Below are 26,467 nucleotides of genomic sequence, written 5' to 3'. Positions count from 1 at the left end.
TTGTAGGGCAAGAAGACAGAAGAGTTCTTCTTCTCTGTGGTGACTACAGGCTAGAGGAATTCTCTCTAGTGAGTTTCCACTTCACCGTAGTACCTGCCTCCGTCCACCGGGAAGCTCTCCCCCCTCTCACCCCCCCCCCTGGCACCCTCATGGCTAATGGCACCCCTCTCTTTCTCTCTCTCGGCAGGTGCAGCAGGTGCAGGTGTTTGCTGATGTGCAGTGTACGGTCAACTTGGTGGGCGGAGACCCTTACCTGAACCAGCCGGGTCCTGTGGGGGCCCAGAAAGCCTCCGCCGGCCCCCAGACCCCCCAAGCCCAGCAGAAAAGCCTCCTGCAGCAGCTACTGACTGAATAACCTGCTTTTCAAAGGAATGTGAAATTTAAATAATAAGACATAGAGATATATATATAAATATAAATATATATATATTATATTTTTCTGAGATTTTTGATATCTCAAAAACTTGCAGCCATTCTCGTAGTGTTTGGAGCAAAAAAAAAAAAAAGGTCCCCCTCCCCTTTCTTTCTTTTTTTAAAAAAAAGGTAATGATGGATGTCGCAAAGTGACAAAACAGTTGAGCCAAAATGACAGATGATCCTTATTTTTGTAATCAGTTGCTGGCTTCTTCTTATCCCTGATGGAGGTTACTTGGTTTTAAGGGGTGGGGGGGAGCGTGTTACGAGAGCGAGGGGAGGTGTCTTGCTGGGGGGTGGGAAGGAAGAGGAGTCGAGTTCTCAGTTTCAGCTGGATCTGTCACTGATTTGCGTCTTCAGCGAAGCAGGAATTGGGTGAATAATCGCACTCGTCTCGTCTCTGGGATGTTTTTAGCTGTTCTTAAAAAACGCACACGCCCTTGACTGACCGCCCCCCCTTCCCCTCCCAACCCGTTTGTGCAATCAGCTTTTTCTAGCAATCGTGAGTTTGTCGGTTTTAAAGAAATAATCATGATGATGATGATGATGATAGAGTATTTTGACCCATTTTTTTCCATGTTTTATGCTGGTATATAGACGGCCTCCTTAGCGGAAAAAAGGCCTCTGTGTATATGAAAAAAGGGGTGGGGAGCTCGTACAAAAAGCTAATATAATAATTTTTGAAAAGACAGACACACAAGTACAGTTTGGGGAATAATTGCAATATTTTTTAGGGGTCGGGAGGGCTGGGGAGCAGTGCCTCGGGGAGCAAAATGCCGAGGGTCGACGCTGTGCCATCGTTCCTTTCATTTCGACAGGGTTTGTGCTGCGGCAACCCTTTGGAGATGAAATGGGAGGGGTTCACAGCAGAAGCCTGCGACAGAGTTGCGTCCTTGGGCTACTATTGTAGATAAAATTCTTATTAAAAATTAAGCAGTCCTCTCTCTCTCTCTCTCTGCTTTGATTGTGTTTAACAGCCAAGGTAGCTTAAAACTATTTAAAATAATATTGATGATGATTATAATAATAATAAAAAAGGCAATTCTCTGTGGAACGGGAGACAAGCTTGTTCTTTGCCCCTCTGAGGCCTTTTCAGTGTAAATAGCTCAAACCTCTTGTATAAATTGGTTTCCTTCTCTTTTTAGTTTTGGGGTGGGGTGGGGTTGCTCTTAAATAGCATTGCTTTTGGACGGGGGGGGTTATTTCTTTCTTTCCTCTTTCTCTTTCTGAAATTTTGTTGATGTGTGAAAACAAAACTGTGTAGCTTTTTGTTAATTGAATTTGCAAGAGTTTAAAAAAACAAAGAGACAAATCGGTGGCTTATGTTGCATTATTGCGCAAAAAGGACAACGTGGGGGGGGCTCTGTGTGCATTTGTGCTTTTTTGTGGGCTATGGGGAAGTGGCTTCATGGGGAGAAGGGGTAGGAAGGAAAGGGAGCCCACGCACGGTAGTCTTTTAAATATTTTTATTCAGATTTTTCAGATAAACAAAAAGCACATAGTAGCAAACAAGACGCATTTAACAAAGCCAGACTACAAACTTAGTTCCAGTCCTGCTTGCAGATGCACAGAAAGAAAAACCCAAATAGCAACAGCAATTATGGAAGGCCAAGAAAGATAATATCTAGAATTCAAGCTATAGGACACACAAAAAGGTATACCAGTCCATAATGGATGATGGAGATCTGGAGGAAGGACTGCTACCTGCGATTGCAAAACAAATGGAAACCAAATAGCTGAGGGCAAGGCTTTTGATTTAACCCCTCTCAGTTGTTTGTTAACACTTTAGGACGCTTTCTATGACTGCCAGCCGCCATATGTGGTTCCACCATCATCACCAATCCCAGCTTAGTTTATAGATCCTTATAGAACACATTTTGAGCGGTTTCTGGAAAGAGCGATAGCAGCGCTAGACCTGGGGGTGGAGGGAAAATTTGCTGCATAGCAGTCCTCTTGACCATGCTACAGTTATTAAAGTGTACACTTCAGGGCACCTCTGGGCCTACCCTCAGCTGCTGAGATCTGCTATACAGAGCAACACTCCTTCCTTGCTCTTTCACACATGTACTGGAGTTTTTATGAAGCTGGGGCACGGCCATGATTCAGCACCAGGCCTCAGAACCCCTACAACATGCTCTATTCCCCCCTGTTGCAGCCAGGGGCCTGGGAAGGTTTGATCCTTCCTTGCTTTGCCATTCACACAACATGGCTCAATCCTGCAGAAACCCTCACAAGCACTGGCATGAAGCGCTCGGAAGAGAACTGAAACCCCACCATGTTGCTGAACGTAACATCCACGTTATTGCTTACATTATTAACCCGGCTCTGTAATAGATTCTAGGGAGCAGCTTGGTCCAAGTAGCTGCTCAGTTTCAAAGCATGGCAGCTCCTAGCCCCCAGGCCGCAACAAGGAATGTGTGGGGCTTCAGCATCAGGAACCACCACCTTCCCCAGAAATAAAAGGGGAGCAGAAACAAACTATTCCAGCTGCCACAGCTCTGGTGCCTTTCCAAGGCTATAAACACACTTAAGTAGTTAAACTTGAGAATCCCAAATAACAAATCTAGGTATTACATGGCCAGGAATTTCCACAGCCAGACTGAAGCAGGTGGTTAAATATATGCCCAAGACACTTCAGAAATATGCAGCCACAGTGACTGAGTGCTGCATTTTGAGGAGAATGGGTTCTTGCACACGGTTGTGGAACACTGAGCAAAGCAAAAGATGTGAAGCAGCACCTCAAAGGCCTGCTGCGAAGAAACAGTGTTATTCACTTGCTCTGTCTTGAAATATTTCCACGGTCCTCCAGATTTTGGACTCCGATGTTGGAGGCACTGTGCCCCCGATTACCAGCTACTGGGACTCAGGTGGGCAGAATGCTGTTGCACCCATGTCCAGCTTGCAGACTTCACACAAGTTAGCTAGTACTGTGGTCAATGGGTGTTACAATCCAAAACAGTTGGGAGGGAAGCAAGTTGGCAAAGGCTTCTTTTAACCAGTTTGCAATCCCTAAGAATACTGCTAAGTTTACTTGGCACCTTTGGTGAGTGATTCTGTCAGAAACTTTTTAAGATTCCAGTAAGGCCTTTGAGATTCCTACATACTTGTGAAAAGCAGGCAACCACCCCAACCCATTTTCCAAGCCTTTATCCCCCCAAAAATGGCCTCCTTCATTGTTCGATAGCCCACTTCTGAGCTTAGCACAACAATCAGTGTCAATGAGCAAGCTTTGTTTTCATAAAAGTATAACATCAGTCCAAGAGACAAGTATAACCTCAAGCTTTGCCTGACAGCAATCTACTTAGCTGTCCCCTCCCATGTGTGCAATCTTGGCGACAATGCTAATAAAGGAAAAGGAATTCCTAGGCAACAAGACATAAAACAGAGTGGGGGGTATGTGGCCTTGCAACTCTGGTAGGCCTCCAACTTTCCTCTGCCCCAGCCAGCGTGGCTGCAGGTCAAGGATGATGATGCGAGTTGACCCTCAAGATGTTGGCATCTTCAGATGTTGGAATTCCTAGCCAGCCCAGACCACTGGCTACGCTGCCAGCAACACCACCTGTGAGGCCACAGATTTCCCCCCACAGCCCTATATTTTTCCTCTCTAACGTGAATACTGCTGTCAGCTTTCAAACCCCCAAGAATATTTTAGCAGGCACAGATCAATGTCACCCAGAATCCTGCCTCTGGTTTTTTCTGTAGGAATCAAGCCTAGTCAGAGGAATTGGCCACTCTCCAGGCACCCGGCTTGAGTTCCTTGTTGACCTCCCCGTCTGCGACTCCCGGCAAGATCAGGCGAGATCTCAATCGGTGATCCTCCTCTAGCGTGAGAAGAACACACCACTCCTCCCCTCTTCCCTGCCATCCCCAGGGAGGGGAAAGAGACAGACAGAAATGTATTTACATGCCTTTATTTCTGTCTTTCCAGCAGTACAGAGAAACGTGTCTGCACTCTCTTAACACCAACAGCAGAGAGAGAAAAACTCCTCCCCTGTACTTCCAGTACAGGTCAGATGACACTCTGAGCTAACATCCGGTGCTCAGTACAGTGAATAGACTGTTCCTTTGTTCCCACGGTACAGTCCCAAGCATCAACATCCTGTTTGGCTTTCCAGCCATCTGGAGCTCGCTGCTGCATTGCTCCTTTTTCGTAACAATCTTTAAATTGATCAAGGTGTGCATCAAGAGTTTCTTCTTAAAATAAGAGAGGTGTTTTATGCTAAAATAAAAAAACCCCAGCTCTTTATCAGTCTCAACAAACCCTTCTTTAATCAACTGCAGAGACGCACATCAGTTGAAACCACAATTACCAGCAACATGCAATGAAAAGATGGTTCCTGATTCAGTTATTGCACTTCACCATGGTACTGCAAATTGTCCACAAACTCTCGGCCACAAGCGCCTACCTGAGAACTGGATTTTCTTGGCCAGTCCTGAATAGGGCCAGAAATACATAAGATCATTTCAGCAGTTTGAATTTCTTCAGGTACTGGTGTACGTGCTCCTTAGGGTATGGGCGAAGGGCAATGCAAGTGGCAATGTTCTCTGGCTGTTCAATCCACACTTTGTGATCAATGTTGTTTTGCTGCAGTACCTCTGCTAACGCAGTCAATGCACACTCATCTGGGGCCTAAGGAAAGAAAAGTGGGCAGGGGAAGGAAATCAGATTCTTACTGCAACACCCAACATTAAAACAATGCCAAACTGCAGTAGCTTCCATAGTGTTACAGCAGAAGAACTAGTTCACCTCTGCTTTTTAATACCAGAAGAAATTTACTTACTATAAAATATAAAATAAACAGCATCAGCTGAGAGCTCTACTACTGCAGAGACTGGGAGCCTGTGGCCTTCTACCAGATGCTGCTAGACTGCAGTTCTTATCAGCTTTAGCAGGTATGGCCTATGGGCAGCAACGATGGAAGTTGGAGTCCAGCAATATCTGGAGGCCTGCAGGTTCCCCCTCCTCAGCTTTAGCACAAGGGCAGAGACACAGGAAGCTCTTGGTCCAAGTAGCTCAGCATTGTCCACACTGACTGGGAGTGACTTGCCAGGATTTCAGACATGGAGTCTCTCCCAGACCTACCTGGAGACTGATGCTCTTTCACTGAGCTGCAGGCCTTCACCAACACAAGAAGCTGCCTTATACTGCTGGGCTATCTAGCTCAGTATTGTCCACACTGACTGGCAGCAGCTATCAAAAGACTTCAGACAAGGAGTCTTTTCTCATCCCTATGTGGAGATGCCAGAGATTGGGCCTCTGCCACTCACCTGCAGCCCTTCTCTAGCAGTGTTACTTCCTGCAGGCCCCCTGCAACAGACAAGCTGCTGTTGGAAAGAGAGTTGCCCCCAAGCACTCTGCTAGGTAAAGGTAAAGGTACCCCTGCCCGTACGGGCCAGTCTTGCCAGACTCTAGGGTTGTGCGCCCATCTCACTCAAGAGGCCGGGGGCCAGCGCTGTCCGGAGACACTTCCAGGTCACGTGGCCAGCATGACATCGCTGCTCTGGCGAGCCAGAGCCACACACGGAAACGCCGTTTACCTTCCCGCTAGTAAGCGGTCCCTATTTATCTACTTGCACCCGGGGGTGCTTTCGAACTGCTAGGTTGGCAGGCGCTGGGACCGAACGATGGGAGCGCACCCCGCCGCGGGGATTCAAACTGCCGACCTTTCGATCGGCAAGCCCTAGGCGCTGAGGCTTTTACCCACAGCGCCACCCGGTCTGCTAGAGCTCCCCTCTAATCCTCTACTTTGCCACACAGTGTTCAAAACTCCCATGGTTCTCAACGCATTTTGCAACAGGGAATTTCATTAGCGCGAGCTCTGGGTGCAGTACTGGGCCTAAGATTTCAGATTAAAACTGCAGACTGGAAGGAAAGGAGGACTGTGTTCTGCATCCCCGCTTCAAGCTACTCTCTGAAGACTGGAAAACAGACCCTTTTAAGAATATATAGGGGGTGGGCAGAGGAAGGACTAGACCATGTGAAAAAATGAACACAGTATTTTAGCTGCAGTTCATTCATTTTCAGCTTCGTATTCTTGTTATAAAAAAGTGCGCCTGGACATTCTGTTGTTGCACCCACAAACTAGGTTTAAGGTCCCATTTAACTCCTAGCTTTCATATCTCTGTTTCTAACTGTTGCCAGGAATGACTCTTGATTACAGGGGGCTAAAGGGATGAGAGACAGGTTACTCCCCCACCCCGTGTTATTGGGGAGAGGAAGACTAACTGGCCGTTCTGGGTCTTTCCCTCACAGGCCAATGCTGAGCTCGAAGACTGGTGGGCTGGCTGTCCTGCACAAAGCGACACAATCCCCACCCATTTACTGAAGAACCAAGGAAGGGTCGTCATATCAAGCCAGGCCACTGCCATATCCAATTTGGTATTGCCTACACTAGCCAGTAGACGTGGGTGGCGGTGGGTTAAACCACAGAGCCTAGGACTTGCTGATCAGAAGGTCGGCGGTTCAAATCTCCACGACAGGGTGATCTCCTGTTGCTCAGTCCCAACTCCTGCCCACCTAGCAGTTCCAAAGCACATCAAAGTGCAAGTAGATAAATAGGTACCCCTCCAGCGGGAAGGTAAACGGTGTTTCCGTGCGCTGCTCTGGTTCGCCAGAAGCGGCTTAGTCATGCTGGCCACATGACCCGGAAGCTGTACGCTGGCTCCCTCGGCCAATAAAGCGAGATGAGCACCGCAACCCCAGAGTCGGTCACGACTGGCCCTAATGGTCAGGGGTCCCTTTACCTTTACCCTAGCCAGCAGCAGAGTCTCTCCCAGCCCTACCTGGAGTTGCCAGCGGGGCCTGAACCCGGGGCCTTCTGCATGCAAAGGCAGCTGCTCTCCCCCTCTGGGGCTACAGGCCTCCTGATGTGGCTGGGCTGGAACTCCTCGGCCATCTCTGACCACTGGGAAGTACTGCCCTGGGGAGGCAGGGAGTTGTCCTTCTGATGAGCCAAGCGGCCGAGGTTCGAATCCCCGCCCAGTCACGGGGCTCACTGGGTGACATCCTCTTATCCTGGCCTACCTCGCAGGGTTGTGAGAATGAAATGGGATGGGGAACCACGTGCACCACCTTAAGCTCCTTGGGAGTAAAAGGTGGTATTTAAATACATAAACAGCAACCTAGACAGCATCTTAAAAAGCAGAGACATCGCCTTGCCAACAAAAGTCTGTATACTTAAAGCTCTGGTTTTCCCAGTAGTGATGTATGGAAGTGAGAGCTGGACCATAAAGAAGGCTGATCGCTGAAGAATTGATGCTTTTGAATTCTGGTGCTGGAGGAGACTCTTGAGAGTCCCATGGGCTGCAAGAAGATCAAACCTCTCCATTCTGAAGGAAATCAGCCCTGAGGGCTCACTGCAAGGACAGATCCTGAAGCTGAGGCTCCAATACTTTGGCCACCTCATGAGAAGAGAAGACTCCCTAGAAAAGACCCTGATGCTGGGAAAGATGGAGGGCAGAAGGAGAAGGGGACGACAGAGGACGAGATGGTGGGACAGTGTTCTCGAAGCTACCAGCATGAGTTTGACCAAACTGCGGGAGGCAATGGAGGACAGGAGTGCCTGGCGTGCTCTGGTCCAGGGGGTCACGAAGAGGCGGACACGACTGAACGACCAAATACATAAATAAACAAGCAAAGCCCTTCCCCCCCTCACGCCCCTCCCCCCAATCCCTCACCTCCAGCACGACGGTCCTCATGCTGCCGCCCTGGGCCAGGTAGGCCGCCGTGTCCGGGTGCTGGTAGTGCGCGTGCACCACTGCCAGGGCCGCGTGGCAGGCCTGCGCCACCGAGGCGCCCAAGGGCCACGAGCGGGGCTCCCGCCGAAGGTCCCCCCTCAGCACCACGTACTGAACCAGCGCCCGCGCCGCCATCTTGTCCCGGCTAGGCGGGGCGCGCGGCTCCCGGAAGTCCGGGCTCCGCCAATAGGACGGCGGCGAACGGAGTTCTGGGAGGGGAAGCGAGAGAAGGACGCCAGGAAGGGAGGTCCACGAAAGGGCAGCCATCTTGTTGTACGGAAAGTCCTGTTCGAACGGAAGGAGGCCGCTCTGAGGGTTATCATTCGAAAGCGGGACAGCGTCGAGGACGCCCCACGCAGGCGAGCGCGTGACGCACTTCCGCCGCTGGGCGTCGCGCGGGGTTTTCGAACGCGGCTGTTGCCGCGGAGACGGCGGCCTGTTCTTCCGGCGAGAGAGGCGCTCGAGTGTCCCTGTCAGGGCCGCCCTTGGCGAAGCTCGGAGGATGGAGGGTGAGTGAGGACGGGGCCGCGCCCGGTTCCGGGCATGGAAAGGGCTCCGGGGAAAAGACGCCGTGTATCTGCCTGGGAGTCAAGGAGGAAAGGCTGAAGGCAAAGGGGAGTCACTGAACGGTCATAGAATTCAAAATATACCGGTATATAGAAAGGCAGGGAAAGACAATAAAAAGCTATTGAACGCTAATAGAATTCAATATGTGTATCTGTAGATAGATTAAAAAGCTCTTATACGTTAATTGAACTAAAACAATATGTGTATTAAAAAGCTACTAAACATTAATAGAATTCAATATATATACTGTATATAATAATAATAATAATAATAATAATAGTAATAGTAATAATTTGTTATTTTTACACCGCCCATCTTTTTACAACAACAACAACAATTATTATTATTTTTTAATATTTATTAAAGTTTTCACAAATAAAGCAAAGAATAATCATAACCGGAAAAAAGCGTACAAAAACAGAAAAACCACAGAACATACATCAACAAGAAGAAAAAACAATCACATAACAACAGAATAAAAAAAGAGAAAAAAGAATTAAAAACCAACTCATTTTTCTCATTTTTTCAAAATTCTCATTCGCTTATTTCTTTGACCTCCTCACGCCTCCCTCTCCTGTATTCCCAGTCATAACATTAGTTCAGCATATCCTTACCCCTTTTTCATTATAACAGCTATTGAACGCTAATAGAATTCAATATGTGTATCTGTAGATAGATTAAAAAGCTCTTATACGTTAATTGAACTAAAACAATATGTGTATTAAAAAGCTACTAAACATTAATAGAATTCAATATATATACTGTATATAATAATAGTAATAGTAATAATTTGTTATTTTTACACCGCCCATCTTTTTACAACAACAACAACAATTAATTAATTATTCCCCAGCCGCTCTGGGCGGCTTCCAACAAAAGATTAAAAATACATTAAAACATCAGTCATTAAAAACTTCCCTGAACAGGGCTGCCTTCAGATGCCTTCTAAATGTCAGATAGTTGTTTAGCTCCTTGACATCTGGTGGGAGGGCGTCACCAGCAAGAAGGCCCAGAAGGCCCTCAGCCCTGGAACTCGGTGTCTGGGCAGAACGATGGGGGTGGAGACGCTCCTTCAGGTATCAAGGTAAAATCTATCGATAGATTTTTAAAAGCTATTAAACATTAATAGAATTCAACCTATATATGTAGGGTAGGTAAATAGACAGATTAAGAAGTATTAAATGTTAATTTAACTAATATATATATATGTGTATCTATAGATAAGTAGCTATAACTTTTAAAAAGTTTAAAAGTCTTACATCATGGATGCCAATTTTTCTTAATGGGTAGGGTATAAATTATAAAATTTTTATTGTTGATAATTTTATTGTTTTTATTTCTTTTTGTGCTTTCTTGGTTTGTTTTGTAATCAAATGGAGGACAAATTAAATAAACAAGCCACACGCAAGAGGTGTGTCCTCTAGTCACTGATATGGCTGAGGAAGACCAGAGAAGAATCGTTAGAGCCGCCCTGCAGCCAGATCAGGCCAGCAACGGGTGCTCAGGAGCATTACTGCCTTGACTGTGGAGGGCAGAGCACAACCTACCCATGCATCTTGTTTATATGAGGCTGATTTATCCCACAGATTGGAGGTGGCAATGTTTCTTAATACCAGTTTCTTGAAGCGACAGGAGGGGAGAAAGGGGTCTTATGCTGGGATCCTGTTTGCGGGATTCCCATAATGGGCATCTGTTTGGCCACCGTAACAACAAGGTGCTGACCTATATGGGCCCCATTTGGCCTGATCCAGCAGGCTCTAGACAGCATCTTAAAAAGTAGAGACATCACCTTGCCAACAAAGGTCTGTATAGTAAAAGCTATGGTTTTCCCAGTAGTGATGTAAGGAAGTGAGAGCTGGACCATAAAGAAGGCTGATCGCCGAAGAATGGATGCTTTTGAATTATGGTGCTGGAGGAGACTCTGGAGAGTCCCATGGACTGCAAGAAGATCAAACCGATCCATTCTGAAGGAAACCAGCCCTGAGTGCTCACTGGAAGGACAGATCTTGAAGCTGAGGCTCCAAGACTTTGGCCACCTCATGAGAAGAGAAGACTCCCTGGAAAAGACCCTGATGTTGGGAAAGATGGAGGGCACAAGGAGAAGGGGACGACAGAGGATGAGATGGTGGGACAGTGTTCTAGAAGCTACCAGCATGAGTTTGACCAAACTGCGGGAGGCAGTGGAAGACAGGAGGGCCTGGCGTGCTCTGGTCCAGGGGGTCACAAAGAGTCAGACACGACTAAACAACTCAACAACAACAAAGCAGGCTCTTCTTCCAGTCTTAACTTAAAATTAGAGAAGTTAATTCTCATGAGGTGAATTTAATGGCAAGTTTTGCATTTGTCCACTGCACCAAATATGCAAATATAGTTCGGTTGTTCTCTGCAGTAGAAACAAATGGATGCTGCTGCCATTGACTTGCATTGTGGTTCTTTGCAGGTGTCTTTTCCCACCTGGAAACGCTGGAAGCTTCTGCCCGCAAGAAACAAAGGGAAAAGAGAGAACATGAGGAGAACGTGGACAGAATGAAAGCAAGGATCAAGGAACTGAGGCGTCAAAGAGATTTGCTGAGGGCCAAATTGGAAGTGTGTCGTTCTCAAGTAGGTGCAAAGTGCACTGTGAACCATGGTGAAGTTTAAGCCTATGGCAGCACACGGTTGCATGCACAAGTAGGGAAATGTGCAAAAATTAAATATCGTATGATCAAGTCAGAACAGTTGCTTATATTTATTTAAGCAACTTAACATTCTTGTCTTAACCCTTAAGGAAATTGGGTATGCGTAAGAAATATTTCTAGAAATCCTAGACTGAAGCCTCTGCTGTGGTGGCTTTTTGCAGTTAGAGATGTCCAGGTTCATACATCTTCAACAGCACTTGAACTGGTTTCTGCTTGTAGTGCCAGACATGCCACTTAATAACAGCTGAGCGTGTGGTCTTTTGTAGATTGTTGGGGTCAAAGACAAAACCAAAAGTGGTCCTCTGACTTCTAAGGCTACAGAGATTCAACAAGTCCTTCTGGAGTGGAAGACTGAGAGCGCCAAGGAGTTACTACACGTCTTTCGTCTGACAGGTAATCTTCTCAGTTGTATGCTGCTTGGCTAGGTCTTTGCTGGGTGGAGTCTCCCCCAGTTCTCTGTCTTTTTTGCTCTAATGACTTAATTCAGCATTTGGCACCTCTGCTGCAGAACACAGAGGTTGTGGGGTGGTGCATCTCTTTTAATCCCCTACTTGGGTCGATCTTTTTTCTTAGTTTTTATTGTAAATGTAAAAAGTATACAAAAAGTGTTGATGAAATAGGCATTCATCACACCATAAATAACAAAGGGGGAGAAGGAAAGCTTTTAGTTCTAATGAAAAGCATCTTACACTCTCTTCAGATTTTTCATTATAGAATTGACTTGTTTGTCTGTGAGCTTATTCTCATACATTATATCTCTCTTTTATGGCAATAATAAATTAACATACATAATAGCAACTTCCCAAATTCCAAAAACCATTCAGACACAGGATAAATATGTTTATTTCTACAAATAGTTACAGTGGTGCCTCGCAAGACGAAATTAATTCGTTCTGCGAGTTTTTTCGTCTTGCGAAGCACGGTTTCCCATAGGAATGCATGTATTAACGGTTTTAAGAAAAAGGAAACAAACTTGCAAGACGTTTTCGTATTGCGAAGCAAGCCCATAGGGAAATTCGTCTTGCGAAGCAACTCAAAAAACGAAAAACTCTTTCGTCTTGCGAGTTTTTCGTCTTGCGAGGCATTCGTCTTGCTAGGTACCACTGTATTGACATTTTACTGGGGTCAAAATAACCCCCATTTCAATTATTCTTCCAAATAATTTAAAAGCATATTTCTGAGATCCATCGGTATTTCACAATCTGCTATTTTCGTAATATAGCTTAATACCCTTTCTTTATATCAGCTGTTTGTGTGCTTCATTCTCCTCTTAGGACTGCTTCTTATGTATCCCAAACGTTGGGGGTCATCCTGAGCACCTGAGGGTGCAAGTTCCTTCTTTCTTTTCCAATGACAAGGCCTTTGAGTCCAGAAGGCCAAAAAGGGAAGAGAAAGCTTGGGACCAAGCAGGAGCAGACAGTAGCTGGGTATCCTGGGTGCTTCATGAAACCACATGCCAGGATCAAAAATAAGAAATAAATTGGCACAATATTAGAGGAAGCTGGAAACTGTTCATCATCTGATGCTCCTCCGCACTGTAAAGGAGCAGTCTACTCTTAATACTCCTGCTCTTGTAAATCTGATTTGTCGCAATACGGAGTAAGGATGTTTTTCCCTAGGCCTCAGTGGGAAGCGGACCAAGCAAGGAGTCTGTCTGTGCATCAGCACTGCCTTTGAAGGCACCTACCTGGACTCCTATTACCTGGACCTCCACATACGCCAGCCAGTCCGGATCCTGCGCCACTCCGTTCCGCCCTTCATCCCCTTGGAGCACATCGCTCGCAAGCATCTGCAGACAGACATCAAGCGCTTCTTGTCTGTGCTCTCAAACCACCTGAACGCTTACGCTGGGAGAAAATTCCAGGCAGATCAGTTACAGGTAGGAGAGACCCTATTTGTGCACTTCAGAGACTATGTGTGTGAAACGGGAAGCAAGATTTTTATTCAGCCGCACTGCCTGTTCACTGTAATTGAACGATCGATCAAAAGGAAGAGCATTACTGAAGGTCAGGGTGGGTGGAGCTGCTGTCGTCTCAAAACTCTGCTTTGCCTTGAGGCTTCTGGCTGCTTCCACCATGAGGGGTCAGGTGCTCCTGGCCAGTTGCTGGTACAGTTTGTGTTTCAAACCGTGTAAATCACGGGGCAACCCACAGGATTGTAGCACAGTGTGGTGTAGTGGTTAAGAGCGGTACTCTCGTAATCTGGTGAACCAGGTTCGCTTCCCCGCTCCTCCACATGCAGCTGCTGGGTGACTTTGGGCCAGTCACACTTCTCTGAAGTCTCTCAGCCCCACTCACCTCACAGAGTGTTTGTTGTGGGGGAGGAAGGGAAAGGAGAATGTTAGAAGAAGAAGAAGAAGAGTTTGGATTTGATATCCCGCCTTTCACTCCCCTTCAGGAGTCTCAAAGCGGCTAACAATCTCCTTCGGGTAGTGATAAAGCGGGATATCAAATCCAAACTCCTCCTCCTCCACTGCAGAATTTAGGGGAGGAATTGTGATTTCCTTTTTTTTTTTTTTTTTAAGATGAGAAAATGAAAAAAACCCAGAACACGTTAAAAATACAATAACCAAATTTAATTATTTCTGTTTGGCTCTCTGTAAAAACCCTGAGCAAGATACCTGGATACCAAGTACCTAGAACTTTGCAGAAGCACTGCCTGCTACTTGCTAGTCAGAAAAGGCGTTTCTCCATTACATGGAAAGTAAATGGTCCTTGTGTTTGGTTGACAGGTTCATATTTTGCACAATAATGACGATTCATGATAAATAAGCAATCCGTATAACAACTGACCTCAAAATTGCACTTGCCTTTTTTAGAAAACAGATTTCAAGTCATGCTACGTTGTCATGCATTCAGTTTTAAAAGCATGATTACAGACAAGGATATGTGTGCTTAGATTACAAAAGATGTTGTTTTCGAACTGTTTATGTTTAAGGGACACTTACTATAACTGAACTTATTCTGTTTTAAATGGGCAAATATTACTGATTTTGCCTTGGCCCACTGACCCCTCCCACGTGAACTTCGGTGTGGACACAGTGTCTTCAGACCAGGCCCATGCAGAGGGGAGAGGCAAGCCTCTTACCCTGGGCCTCAGAGGTCTAAGCCGGCCAGGGACCCCGCCAAGAGCCGATTGCTTTTTTGAGTTCAAACTGTATCCTAACAAGGCCTCGGAGAAGTTCTGCACAAGCCTGCTTTAGACACTCTTAATATGCACTATGCAGGCTGGCCACTGGGTGGCCTTGGACAAGTAAGCTTTGGCCTGATCTGCCTCACAGAGCTCTACGCAATACTTAATACAATAATAATAGAGATCCTGCTAAGGGCCATGATCCTCAAAGTGATACACTGCTGGCTGCAGGGGGAAGCCTAGGTTCTTCTCTCTGTAGCTTTGTTTTCTCTCATAAAGGACATGGGGCAGTGTCCAGCCAACATGCTCCATCATTTCAAGGATTTCCACTTGCATAGTGGAACTCCACCCCCTTCCTTCCATGCCCCCTAAATCTGTTCTGTGGATTATCTCAAAAATCTGCAGCAGATTTGGGGAGAGTGCAGGGAATACACGATGGGTGGGAAGTTGCATTCTTGCAGTGGCAGAATGAGTTAGTTGGATACCACCCATGGGTTTGGAATCCACCAAACAGTCACTGATTCAGCTGCATTCATTTGCCTGCAGCCCACACCTGTTGGTAGCCGCTCTGTGGATTATCCCTCACGCCCACAGAAATGGGAGCAAAAGGTTTCCTCTGTGATTGAAGGCCAGTTGAGTAAAACCACCCAGTTGGATCAAGCAAGATGCATGCAACAGGGGAGCCTAGCAACACACCGTCCCAACTTACTGAGTGTCAGCCCAGCAAAAAAGCTGGATTTTGAGTGTGGGATTCAGTGCATCTCCCCCCAGAAGGAGAACAATTGTCTCCAACACAGGATTGTTCTGTCCAACACCTCTGGTCAGGATTAAGCCAGGGAGTGAGATTGAAACCTCATTCTCCCTTTACTTTCTCCCCCACCCCCAAACAACAACCTGGAATAAGAGCTGTAATTTGAATTGCATTTCCAAATCTGGCACAAACTTTTCCTGTGAGGCTGGATAACCTCTGAATAAGGCAGGCTGGTGCTTTAGAACAAACTTATCCATCCACACATTTGGGAAAGCGGTATGTGGTTTTTTTACAGTGGTTGACCTTTGACGACAACCAGGGTGCTGCATGCAGAGCTGAGCTTTTCCTACAGATCTTAGTGGTTCTACAGTTGCCTCTCCTTACTTGCAGGAGCGTTTTGCTGCTTTCCTTGAAGGACATTTGCAGGGGAATTCCTTATACAACCTACTCAAATTTAACTATGGCGTGGCAGGAGAAGGTCAGACTTTCCCATTCACAGCAAAACTAACTTACGGAGATCCTATGAGTGCCTTCCCAACCGAGGTCACTGTTGCATGTAAAGGTGAGAGAACTGCAGCTTGGGGTTGGTAATCTACTATATACTTTAGAAAGTTGTTTGTCCGTCTCCCACTCCCTGTCCGTCTGTTCTCTATGCGTCTGAAAACAGCTTAGAATACCATCGCCCAATTTGGTTCCTGAGATGTAGGTGCCAGTTTTTGTCTACTTCTGAATATCGTCCGGTGCTGTATTGATTCAAGATGCCAGACTGAACCATTCCAAATGCCACTTATTTGGGCACCTCTGAAGGTAATCATTGCGCAAATTGGCATGGTCCCTGAGATCAAAGAGAGGATTTTAGTCTACATTTGGATATTGGCAGGCACCATTTTGAATCAAGATGGCGGACTGAACGGTTCAAAAGTGCACACCTCTTAAGATATTGTTCATGCCCCTGCTGGAGGAATCTTCTTCAGAAGAGGACTTGGCGCTTCAGAGAGCAAAAGTTACAGAGAAGCAGGCAGTTTCTATGGCTAATGAGGCAGAACAGGGAGATGCAGATACGAGGGGGTCACGGAGGCCCAACCTCCAACATAAGGCACAGGGTTCCCCTGCACAGAATCAGAAGTGAAGGCTGAGCTTCAATGCTCACATGAAAGGTGAGGCAAAGGGACTGTCTACACCTGTACAAAGCTCATGGATATCTTGGTGTATTAAGCTAGGATTTGATTGTGCAAAAAAGAACCAAAGAGTTGAACCTTCAAATACTACAAACTCCTAATAGCCTGGCCAGTGGTCAGAGTTATAGGATATGTAGTCCAGCATCATGTGAAGGCCCACAGATTCCTCACCCGTTTTGAGCAGACCTCTGCAGAACTCACAGAAATAGTATATAGAGTGTGCCTAAATGGCACCACACATTTGCATGAATTACATTTTCTGGGTTTGTGTTTTAGTTGCTTCTTCCGAAGAGTTATTGCACTCAAGATATGTTGCTGTAAGTGTAGAAAACTAGGGCTTTCGAAATAAACAATACTACCACCTTTTGAGGTTCCCCTGGCTGTCTTTCCCTATACCGCCATTTACTTCATAAAATGCAAAAGATAAACATTTCCTCTTTTTATGAGTGTGTGAACAAGCTGTGAGGATGAGTGGATGGCCCTTGGTCTCCAGGGAATATGCATGCAACCCAAAAAAGAGAAAGAAAGGCAGTTGCAGGTTGCCTTTTCCTGCTAAAGATGTAACCAATGAAACCATCCTTATACGGTCCAGATTAGCTTGTGAAAATGACACGTGAGAAACTCCTTTTGGGGTATATTTTCTCCACCATGTGTAGATATTTGGGACGACAACAAAACCAAGTCACTTCCCCAGAGTCTGGAGGAAATAAGTTGTGTTGGGGAGGGAGGCTAGCTGTTTTGTACTGTAACCCTCGACTCTTCCTCCCACCCGCTTTTCCTTCTTCAACAGAAAATTCTCCAGCCTCTATGCTAGACATGGCGGCAGTTCATTTGCCCCTGTTCCAAGAGAAATCGCTTCATGAAGCTTTTCATTGCATCACAACCTCAGAAGAAAATCAGAGCCCATCTTCTTTACCGGGTTTGCCTGCCTCTTCCACGGGCGTGACTTCCGATGACAACACGGCTCTCTGAGATTGCTGCAATGTGAATTACCTATCAACAGTGGCACTTCTGCAGATCAACCCTACACAGAAAACCTCTGTTCCCTGTGTTACTGAAAAGATGCCTTCTAAGCAGCTGGCTGTTTGGAGTTCTCTGCCAGCCCAGTGGGCAAAGTGTGCACCTCTAAAGTGGTGTGCGTTATTGAAGCGTGATGGAAGCAGCTACCGGCAAAAGATTCTGCTAGATGCTGCTAATCCAGTTATGGGTGCGGCAGTTTTTTCCACTTTTCAACCTTTGTGCTTTCTGTGACCTTGTGGGAGTCATTTCCATCCCATATTCTTACCATGAAAGGGGCCAAAGCAGGTTCATGTGGCAGGATTCACATGGGAAACAGTTCTTTTATTTCCTTTTGAGGCCGGCTAGAGTGTTTTGATGCTGCAATTTTAAATGCAAGAAGCTTCTTGGTCACTGGCCATCTCCAAAACAGCTGTCAACCATGCAAAAGCAGCTGGAACTACGTGGAGAACCTTAAAATGTAATACGGAGTTTCCTTTTTTAAAAAAATTAAATGTTTCTACTTTTATAATACGTTCAAAAGCAAATTAATTGCTCACATGGACAGTAATGTGTACTTCACTGGTGAGGATATACAAGAATCTGTAGCATATGTGCTTATTGATATCAATCTTATATTGCTCTTTATAAAAGGCCAATAGTTAAGCTCTAATATTTTGCTGCCTTTTTTTTTTCCTGTTAAGCATCCAGTCTCCATTAGTTTTGCCACATCCCAGAGTTAACTAGCTTGGTATTCTGTTTCATCTACCGGCACTAATACATTTGCTAGAAATAAGTTGGTTAAATAAAATTAACCTGTTAGTGTTAGTGGTTGTTTCAGCAGGGTCTTTAATAAGTAGCAGTTGGCTGGTAGCGGCTTGAATTCCAATCAGGCCATGGGTGTGTTTTTTAGCAACGGTTAGCACTGGTGGACCTGACAGCGGTGGGAGGAAGGGCAGGGCAGGTGACACTGAGCAATATGTTGGGGCAGCAAAGGGCAGGTGAGTTCAGGGTTCCTAGCCCTCTGATTCCACACATCACCTTATTAATAAAAAAAAATTCCTTCCAGTAGTGATGTATGGAAGTGAGAGCTGGACCATAAAGAAGGCTGGTCGCTGAAGAATTGATGCTTTTGAACTATGGTGCTGGAGGAGACTCTGGAGAGTCCCATGGACTGCAAGAAGATCAAACCTATCCATTCTTAAGGAAATCAGCCCTGAGTGTTCACTGGAAGGACAGATTGTGAAGCTGAGGCTCCAATACTCTGGCCACCTCATGAGAAGAGAAGAGTCCCTGGAAAAGACCCTGATGTTGGGAAAGATGGAGGGTACAAGGAGAAGAGGACGACAGAGGACGAGATGGTTGGACAGTGTTCTTTAAGCTACAAACATGAGTTTGACCAAACTGCGGGAGGCAGTGGAAGACAGGAGGGCCTGGCGTGCTCTGGTCCATGGGGTCATGAAGAGTCGGACATGACTAAACGACTAAACAACAACAACAAGTTTGTCATTGGTATGAGCTTTCGTGTGCATGCACCCGTCTTCAGATACACTGAAAGCTCATACCAATGACAAACCTAGTTGGTCTCTAAAGTGCAACGAAGGAATATTTTTATTTTGTTTCAACTACGGCAGACCAACACAGCTACCTACCTGTATCTATCACCTTATTAATGCCCCTCTGATTTGTTCAGAGATGAGACATCAGCATGGCATGTGTTGTGGAGACTTGGCTGGCTGGACCTGTGCCGGTAGCTTTCAGCTAGGTGCTGGTATGTTCCTTCTGTACAGAGTCCGTCCTGCTCCCAAGGAACATCTTGGACGTGGCGTGGAGGACACCACAGACTTAAAAAACTTTGGGACATGGATTCTTCCACAAGAGCACCCTTAACAGGACTCAAGCCATGTAATAGTAGGCCTGATCTACTAAGGTGATTTCATAACTAACAGAAGCTGGACAGATGCTTCAAGCAAGCGCACTCACTAGGGCATAATGCAGTCTGCCTCTGAACGCCAGTTGCTGGGAATCACAAATGGGAAGAGCAAGGCTATGGTGCTCACGTCCTGCTTTTGAGACAGGATACTGAACTAGATAGGCCACTGGCTTGATCTAGGAGGGCGATTTTGGAATAGGATAAGCACCCCTGTATGTCTTCAGCAGCAGGCAGAGGCATTTGCCTCAGTTTCAGGAGCTTGTGTTTTTACTTATCGCCATCAGACCTCTTCCACTACTGAGTCTGCAGGATCCCATCTGCAAAGCAACTGGAAGCAAGGGCTCCCTCATCACTGGCCTCTGTTACCTGGATAAGGAGCTTCTGCATTCAAATAGCTGCACTTTCTAACTTCTGCAACAGGAGGACTAGGCAAGCAATGTACTGCATATCCTCTCTGCCTTGAGACCTTCCACTAATTGTGGAAGAAAACATCCTCCCATCAGGCTCCTGAGCTCAACACTGCAAAGATAGTGTCAGGAGGGCCTCTCTAACACTGACACCCACTCCAGCTACTTGCTCCTGCTCAGAATGGTTTGCTTTTCAAAAAAATCACATACTGTCACTCTTAGGCTTCATTTTGAGACGTGGAAACCTGTTCTTTAAATGAAAGCTGGTATTCTCAAATGTCCACCACTCTGGAGCCAGTTCAGCCATCCAGCCAAACTCCACACTGTCCACTTGTCTGCTTGTGGTATCATGGCATCTCTGTGGACTCTGCGCAAGGAAACTGAGCGGTTTCGCTCCCACCCCACCCCCAACAAAGACGAAACAAGACACCTTATAACTTTAAAACCAAACTGATTCTATTTGAGAAACTAGAGAAATAATTACAGGTTGTATTTCAACTTAACAATCGGATGAAGGTGTAAAAACAGTCTTGGACCAGGCTATATAAATCTCTCTCTTTTACAGCATCAGCAGAGGTGAGGGCAGAAAAAAGATGCAAGTCGTGGCTTGAAAGAGCCACCTCACTCTCAGAGTTAAGACGCAATTCAAAATATAAAGTTAATCTGTATCTTTTATATATATATATATATATTTATATTTATATATATATCTGAAATAGGACATCTTCTTAGTCTCAAAAGAAATAGATTGCACTTGCTCTCTCTCCCCTCCCCCTTTTTTTCCTCCTACTTACCTACAGTGGTTTTGTGGCAAAAGGTGAGCTCCAAAGGTAAGAACCAACGACCCGACTGTGAATCTCATTTGGCTTTCTCTCCCAGCCTGTTTGCCATAATACCCACCCTGAGTGGGCATTCGTTTCAGCAGAAAGCTCTATGCAGAGGCCAGGCACGTGGAAAACTAAGACCATATCCCCTGCCCCTTTCTTGGACTAGGAAAAGGTAACGTAGCAAAGGTTGATCCTACTCAAGCGATGCTGCACTGGAAATTCTACTCCCGCTTCCAGACCCAAATGTGCAAGAGCCCGTGTGTTTGTGCAAGAGGCAGGAACTCCTCCCACCGACCCCCCCCCCTACTCCTCTGCAGTCGACGTCGCGAGGCAAAGGCAGGCACTGCTGTCAGAGGGAGCCCCTTTACAAATAATAACCCTCCAAGAAGAAAGGAACAGGCAAAGGGAAGGGGGTGGTTTCCTGTAAATCTAATGGTGTTAGTGGTGTGTATATCAGTCTCCCACCTGGAGTAGGAGGTGCCGAGAACTGCGCCTCCTTGGGCAGCGCAAGAGGCACCCACCCTTTTCTGCAACGGACACATGCGAGGCCCAAGAGGTATCATGAGCTGTCAACCACCTGGTGAGGCAAAGTCACGCAAGAGCCGTTGACGAAGGATCCTTGTTTCTCGCGGCCTTTCATGAAGTAGGTCAAGAGGTCTCCTTTGCCCTTGACGAAGATGTGCCCTCGGCGCACAAAGCGGAACCCGTACTCCTTCAGAATGAAGTGGGTTTCCTCCACCACCTGGAAAAGAGGAGGGAGAAGGTATGGGTGCAACCATCTGGCAGGACCAACCTTGCAAAGCTCCCTCCCACAATCTGATGTCGAGGGGACTCCAAACTGCATCGGTCGAGCCAATGACGAGGTATGGCAAGAGGCGCCCAAAACATCTGGAAGGCAACAGGTTGGCTGCTTCACCCCATCTTGTCTTGTATCGATGAGACTTCAGATTGACAGAATGAGAATGGACAGGAAGTGGTACGTTCTGCTGGGGAGCTGGGTTGCTTGAGCTTAGATGTTGCCACCACCAACAGCAGCCAGAAAGAGAAAACATCTGCTGGAGGGCAATCCTATGCAAAGGGCAAGGTGAGATCTGGAAATGCCATGTGATTTGATCACACAATCCACAAAGCACACAATTAAACAGTGCACAAGGAAGCTGAAACCCAAGCTGTGCTTTCAGCCTTGCTTTCCCAATTAATGCACCCAAAGACGGGAAGAGGATAAAGAGATAAATACAGGCATAGACTTCAATAACCCCTTAAACTCAGGGTTGCTGGGCTGTTTTGACCCTGCACTACTCTGAGGCTCCTGGGAGCTGTGACAGCAGTTTAGGCGGAAAGGGTGGTTTGTGCAAAATGCGAAGTATGGCTGGCTCTTCCTCTCGCCTCTAAATGCGCTAGAAAGGTGTGGTTTTTCAACTAATATTTTGGAGAACCTAGGGCTTCCTTGGAAGTTTTATGTGAGTCACTCATTCCCACCACCGCAACCCTTCACGACCCTCCTCACCTGAATATTCCCCATGACGCCTGTGGACTCCATTCGGCTGGCCACATTCACAGTGTTCCCCCAAATATCATAGTGAGGTTTGCGGGCACCAATGACCCCCGCAAGCACTGCCCCCTTATTCATGCCTGCCAAAGCCATGCAAGAGAGAGAATGTTTATTATTTATTTATTGCTTCTATACCCCACAAGTTCGTCTCCAGGGAGCTCAAGGTGGTGTACATGGTTCTCCACACCCCCTCATTTAATCCCCACAACAACCCAGTGAGGCAGGCTAGACTGAGAGGCACCATGACTGGCCCCCACTGTCACCCAGTGGGGAGTTGAACCCTGCTCTCCCAAATTCTAGTCCAACCCTCTAGCCACTACAACACACTGGCTCTCTGTTCAAGTTATAAGTGCGTACTTCTAAAAGTCTTTGCCCCAGTGTGCAGGCCCAAACTAAGAGGAGGCTGGAGAACACAAGAAACCCCTTGCCAAATCAAACCAAGATGCCTCAGGGAAGCCCACAACCATTTCCCAGTTGACCACTCCCACCCTTCCTCTGCCAGCAACATGTCAAAATATACTGCCTAAAATCTGGAGGCTCTATTTTGGTATTGAGGCTTAGGGCCACTGATGGACCTCCCCTCTCCACCTGGGCCCGATGCCACCGCTGCCTCTTGCAGCAGTAAATTCCGTAAACCTATTCAGCGTTATTGTTTGTCCCGGTTCTCCTGTCAGCCAATGTCTGTGAAGGACTCTGTGTCTGATACAGCTGAGAAGAATGTCTATCCGCGTTCTTTAGGCTCTGCCGAAATCTTCCACTTACCTATTCTCAGCATGAAGTTATTGAAGGACTGATAGTTGATGTTCATCAGTGTCTCCTTCATGGCCAGGGCGAAGTCGGCAAGATCTGCCAAGTGCTGCCAGCGCTCCTTTTCCGAAAGATCTTCCTTCTGAGCCGAGCAAAGGAAGGAAAGCAGGCAGGATTAGGTCCCCCAGGGAGGCACAACTCCAAAGTACTTCACAAGCCTCCTGAGCAATAGATCCTCTATTCTTGTTAACACAATGAGTTACTTTGCACATCTCCAAAGGGAATAAAGGTAAAGGTAAAGGTACCCCTGCCCGTACGGGCCAGTCTTGACAGACTCTAGGGTTGTGCACCCATCTCACTCTAGAGGCCGGGGGCCAGCGCTGTCCGGAGACACTTCCGGGTCACGTGGCCAGCGTGACAAAGCTGCATCTGGCGAGCCAGCGCAGCACACGGAAACGCCATTTACCTTCCCGCCAGTAAGTGGTCCCTATTTATCTACTTGCACCCGGAAGTGCTTTCGAACTGCTAGGTTGGCAGGCGCTGGGACCGAGCAACGGGAGCGCACCCTGCCGTGGGGATTCGAACCGCCGACCTTTCGATCGGCAAGCCCTAGGCGCTGAGGCTTTTATCCACAGCGCCACCCGCGTCCCTCCAAAGGGAATGAATACGGCCAAATTTTATTTATTGAACACTAATGCTCTTTCTTTATTCCTAATATTCTGCATGTTAACCGAAGCCCATTTGTTAATTCTGAAATGGATGCAAAAAGTCTTTTTCAAGCACTGAATGAGCAGAACCCGTGACTCCTCCCTCTTCCATAAGCTCCCATATCTAACATTTCCCGGTTCCTTCTCAGAGCTCTGTCAGCCAAAACAGAGGATCAATGGTCAAGTCTCTCTCATTCAGGCTCTGTAGAAGGATTTGACATGCTGCAGTGCTTGTTACACAAATCTAGTGGGCTGGACTCAGGAGTTCCCCCTGGTTATTGTAAAAAGGTAAAGGACCCCTGGGATGGTTGAGTCCAGTCTAAGGAGACTATGGGGTTGCAGTGCTCATTTCAGGCCGAGGGAGCCGGCGTTTGTCCACAGACAGTTTTCCGGGTCATGTGGCCAGCAGGACTAAACCACTTCTAGTGCAACAATACACCGTGATGGAAACCAGAGTGCACAGAAACGCCGTTTACCTTCCTGCCGGAGCGGTACCTATTTATCTACTTGCACTGGCATGCTTTCAAACTGCTAGGAAGGCAGGAGCTGGGACAGAGCAACAGGAGCTCACCCCGTTGTGTGGATTCGAACCGCCAACCTTCTGATCGGCAAGCCCGAGAGGCTCAGTGGTTTAGACCACCCGCGTCCCCTGGTTATTGTAACCTTTGCTAATATGGTGCCTTCTGGATGTTTTAGACCACAACTCTCATCAGCTGTTGGATTAAGCTTTTCTATTCACTTCTTCCCCATAGCTGCGCAAACGATCCCCTTCCCTTCCATTTACCTTAACAGCATTGTTGTAGCCATTGGTGTTGACGTCGGGGGTCACTCCAGAAGCTGCCATGTAGGTGCTGCCAATGGTTTTGATCTTGGTGATGCACCGGAACTGAGGATCATCCAGGAGCTGTGGGAATCAGGGGACGAAAAGCACACACACACACCCAAAAATGGTGATTACTATAGGGATCAGCAAGCCAGTTAATGGTTGCCACGGAGTTGGCTGGGAACAATGGCACTCTAGGGCCGGTCTGCCCTCCTTCTTGGCTAATGATCCCCTTCACTTGATGGAGGGGTAGATACACATAATCCCCACTCCAGCAAGCACATAATGCACCAGGTGCATGCGCAAAGGGTCTGGGACCCAGGCCTCATGAGAAACAGTGGAGGAAGTTGGGAAGAGAAGACCAAGAGGTGATATGAGAGCCACCTTCAAATACCTGAACTCTTCCCATGGAAGAGGGAGCGAGTCTGTTTTCTGCTGCTGCAGAGGGGAGGGACTTGAACCAACGGATTCAAATGGCAAGAAAAGAGATTCTGACTAACCATTGGCGGGGGGGGGGGCGCAGTTATTGGTTTATTTTTGTTCAATTATGTACAGTGGCACCTCGGTTCTCTAACGTAATCCGTTCCAGAAGTTCCGAAATGTTTGAAAACCGAGGCGCAAAGGGCTGTCAACAAATTCAATTGAGAAAATTGAAAAACACGTTCGACATCCGAGGCACGTTCAAAAACAGAAGCATTTACTTCCGGGTTTTCGGCATTCCGAAATGTTTGTCAATGGAGACATTTGAGAACCGAGGTACCACTGTATTTTGTGTTTTTTAATAGTCTTTTTATGTTGCGAACCGCCCTGAGATCTACGGATAAAGAGCAGCATATAAATTTAATAATAATAATAATAATAATAATAATAATAATAATAATAATAAGGAAGAACTTTCTGACAGGAAAAGCTTTTTGATGGGGAGACGGACTCCCTCAGAAGGCAGTGGGCTCTCCCTCCTTGGAGGTTTTTAAGCAGCAGTTGTTTGGCCATTTGTCATGGACGCTTTAGCTGAGATTTCAACATTGCAGGGGGTTGGACTAGATGACCACTGGGGGTACCCCTCCAACTCTACAATTCTGTGGTTCCATGACGGATCATCAGCCCGAGGAAATTCTTCTTGTTTGCTGCATTAGCTTTTGTACCTTACAGAATCATAGAATTGAAGAGTTATATACTTACTGGTTCTTTTATTTGGAATTGTAAAGTTCCTTAGCAGGAACACCATAAAGAAAACCACAAGCTAAGACATTCAAGACCACATCATTTTCCTCCCTTTCTGGACTCCCTTACAGCAAACTAGCCAACCAGCCACCTTGGCTGCTGGTCGGGGACGACTCACCGCGTCGAAATCCGAGATGATCTCGTTGAGAAAGCGCAGGCACTCGATCCCGCCATTGTTGATGCTTTCCTCTGTGTAGAAGTCAGCAAAGTTGGGGAGTGACGCAAACATGACGCCAATCTCATCGTAAGACTGGCTGTATAGCTCCTGAACAGGAGGAGAAGGAAGCAGAAACAGAGTCCAGGATCTCGAATTTGGGTGTTACCGTTAGTGGATAGAGCGGACGATGAGAATAACCTGCACTTTGGAATTCCTGCTTAAAATCTATATGAGCTCCTGGAGGACACAGATCTGACCAGTGGTGAAATCTGCAAATCGACTCATTGGATGCTGAGATATTTCGCAGGGATAAGGACGAATAGTTTCTTTAATAAATAATAATAATAAAATTTTATTCATATCCCGCCCTCCCCAGCCGAAGCTGGGCTCAGAGCGGCTAACAACAGTAAAAGTAACACAGCATTCTAAAATCAATTCATTCTAAAATCAATTCAAAATCAAATTAATGGCAGCCATTGGGTTAGAGTTCTGTGAGGATTACCAAAGGAGGGGGTCAGGCTGTGCCTTGGCCAAAGGCGTGGTGGAACAGCTCTGTCTTGCAGGCCCTGCGGAAAGATGTCAAGTCCCGCAGGGCCCTAGTCTCTTGGCACAGAGCGTTCCATCACGTCGGGGCCAG

The 26,467-nt window shown here is 46.7% G+C and overlaps 4 protein-coding genes across 7 annotated transcripts in view; 2 read left to right on the top strand and 2 right to left on the bottom strand.

Moving 5' to 3' along the window:
* Positions 1-1,726, top strand: part of NCOA1 (nuclear receptor coactivator 1) — a 217,472-nt gene extending 215,746 nt beyond the window's left edge. For 3 of the 4 annotated variants that reach the window (XM_053383790.1, XM_053383786.1, XM_053383787.1), the window contains exon 21: positions 188-1,726. In XM_053383790.1, coding sequence (XP_053239765.1) covers positions 188-355 — 168 coding nt within the window. In that variant the 3' untranslated portion in view covers positions 356-1,726. Of the gene's footprint in view, positions 1-6; positions 69-187 lie in introns of all 4 variants that reach the window. The other variant, XM_053383789.1, reaches the window with a different exon arrangement.
* A 2,844-nt stretch (positions 1,727-4,570) lies between these two features.
* PTRHD1 (peptidyl-tRNA hydrolase domain containing 1) lies at positions 4,571-8,433 on the bottom strand. Its single transcript, XM_053383794.1, has 2 exons — positions 8,092-8,433; positions 4,571-5,044 (listed from the first exon to the last, which is right to left on the bottom strand). Exons 1-2 carry the CDS (start codon positions 8,416-8,418, stop codon positions 4,874-4,876), a joined length of 498 nt encoding a protein of 165 aa, XP_053239769.1. The 5' UTR covers positions 8,419-8,433; the 3' UTR covers positions 4,571-4,873.
* Positions 8,434-11,134: 2,701 nt separating this feature from the next.
* Positions 11,135-18,126, top strand: CENPO (centromere protein O). The gene is made up of 5 exons (XM_053383793.1): positions 11,135-11,319; positions 11,663-11,789; positions 13,016-13,275; positions 15,670-15,841; positions 17,248-18,126. Exons 1-5 carry the CDS (start codon positions 11,245-11,247, stop codon positions 17,427-17,429), a joined length of 816 nt encoding a protein of 271 aa, XP_053239768.1. The 5' UTR covers positions 11,135-11,244; the 3' UTR covers positions 17,430-18,126.
* A 2,098-nt stretch (positions 18,127-20,224) lies between these two features.
* ADCY3 (adenylate cyclase 3) overlaps positions 20,225-26,467 on the bottom strand; it is a 94,240-nt gene continuing 87,997 nt past the window's right edge. The window contains exons 17-21 of the mRNA XM_053383791.1: positions 25,792-25,938; positions 24,411-24,530; positions 22,935-23,061; positions 22,128-22,252; positions 20,225-21,362 (exon numbers count right to left, since the gene is read on the bottom strand). Coding sequence (XP_053239766.1) covers positions 21,180-21,362; positions 22,128-22,252; positions 22,935-23,061; positions 24,411-24,530; positions 25,792-25,938 — 702 coding nt within the window. The 3' untranslated portion in view covers positions 20,225-21,179. The remainder of the gene's footprint in view (positions 21,363-22,127; positions 22,253-22,934; positions 23,062-24,410; positions 24,531-25,791; positions 25,939-26,467) is intronic.

Source organism: Podarcis raffonei, chromosome 3 (assembly GCF_027172205.1).
Source record: "Podarcis raffonei isolate rPodRaf1 chromosome 3, rPodRaf1.pri, whole genome shotgun sequence".
Lineage (NCBI taxonomy): Eukaryota > Metazoa > Chordata > Lepidosauria > Squamata > Lacertidae > Podarcis > Podarcis raffonei.
This window is presented reverse-complemented; position numbering and strand designations above follow the sequence as displayed.

Coding starts and splice junctions, on each gene's coding strand:
- CENPO (XM_053383793.1), top strand. CDS start 11,245: ATGAAAGCAAGGATCAAGGAACTGAGGCGTCAAAGAGATTTGCTGAGG. Junction 11,320..11,662: donor TGGAAGTGTGTCGTTCTCAA/GTAGGTGCAAAG, acceptor GGTCTTTTGTAG/ATTGTTGGGGTCAAAGACAA. Junction 13,276..15,669: donor TCCAGGCAGATCAGTTACAG/GTAGGAGAGACC, acceptor CCTTACTTGCAG/GAGCGTTTTGCTGCTTTCCT.
- PTRHD1 (XM_053383794.1), bottom strand. CDS start 8,418: ATGGCTGCCCTTTCGTGGACCTCCCTTCCTGGCGTCCTTCTCTCGCTT. Junction 5,045..8,091: donor TGAGGACCGTCGTGCTGGAG/GTGAGGGATTGG, acceptor TTCTTTCCTTAG/GCCCCAGATGAGTGTGCATT.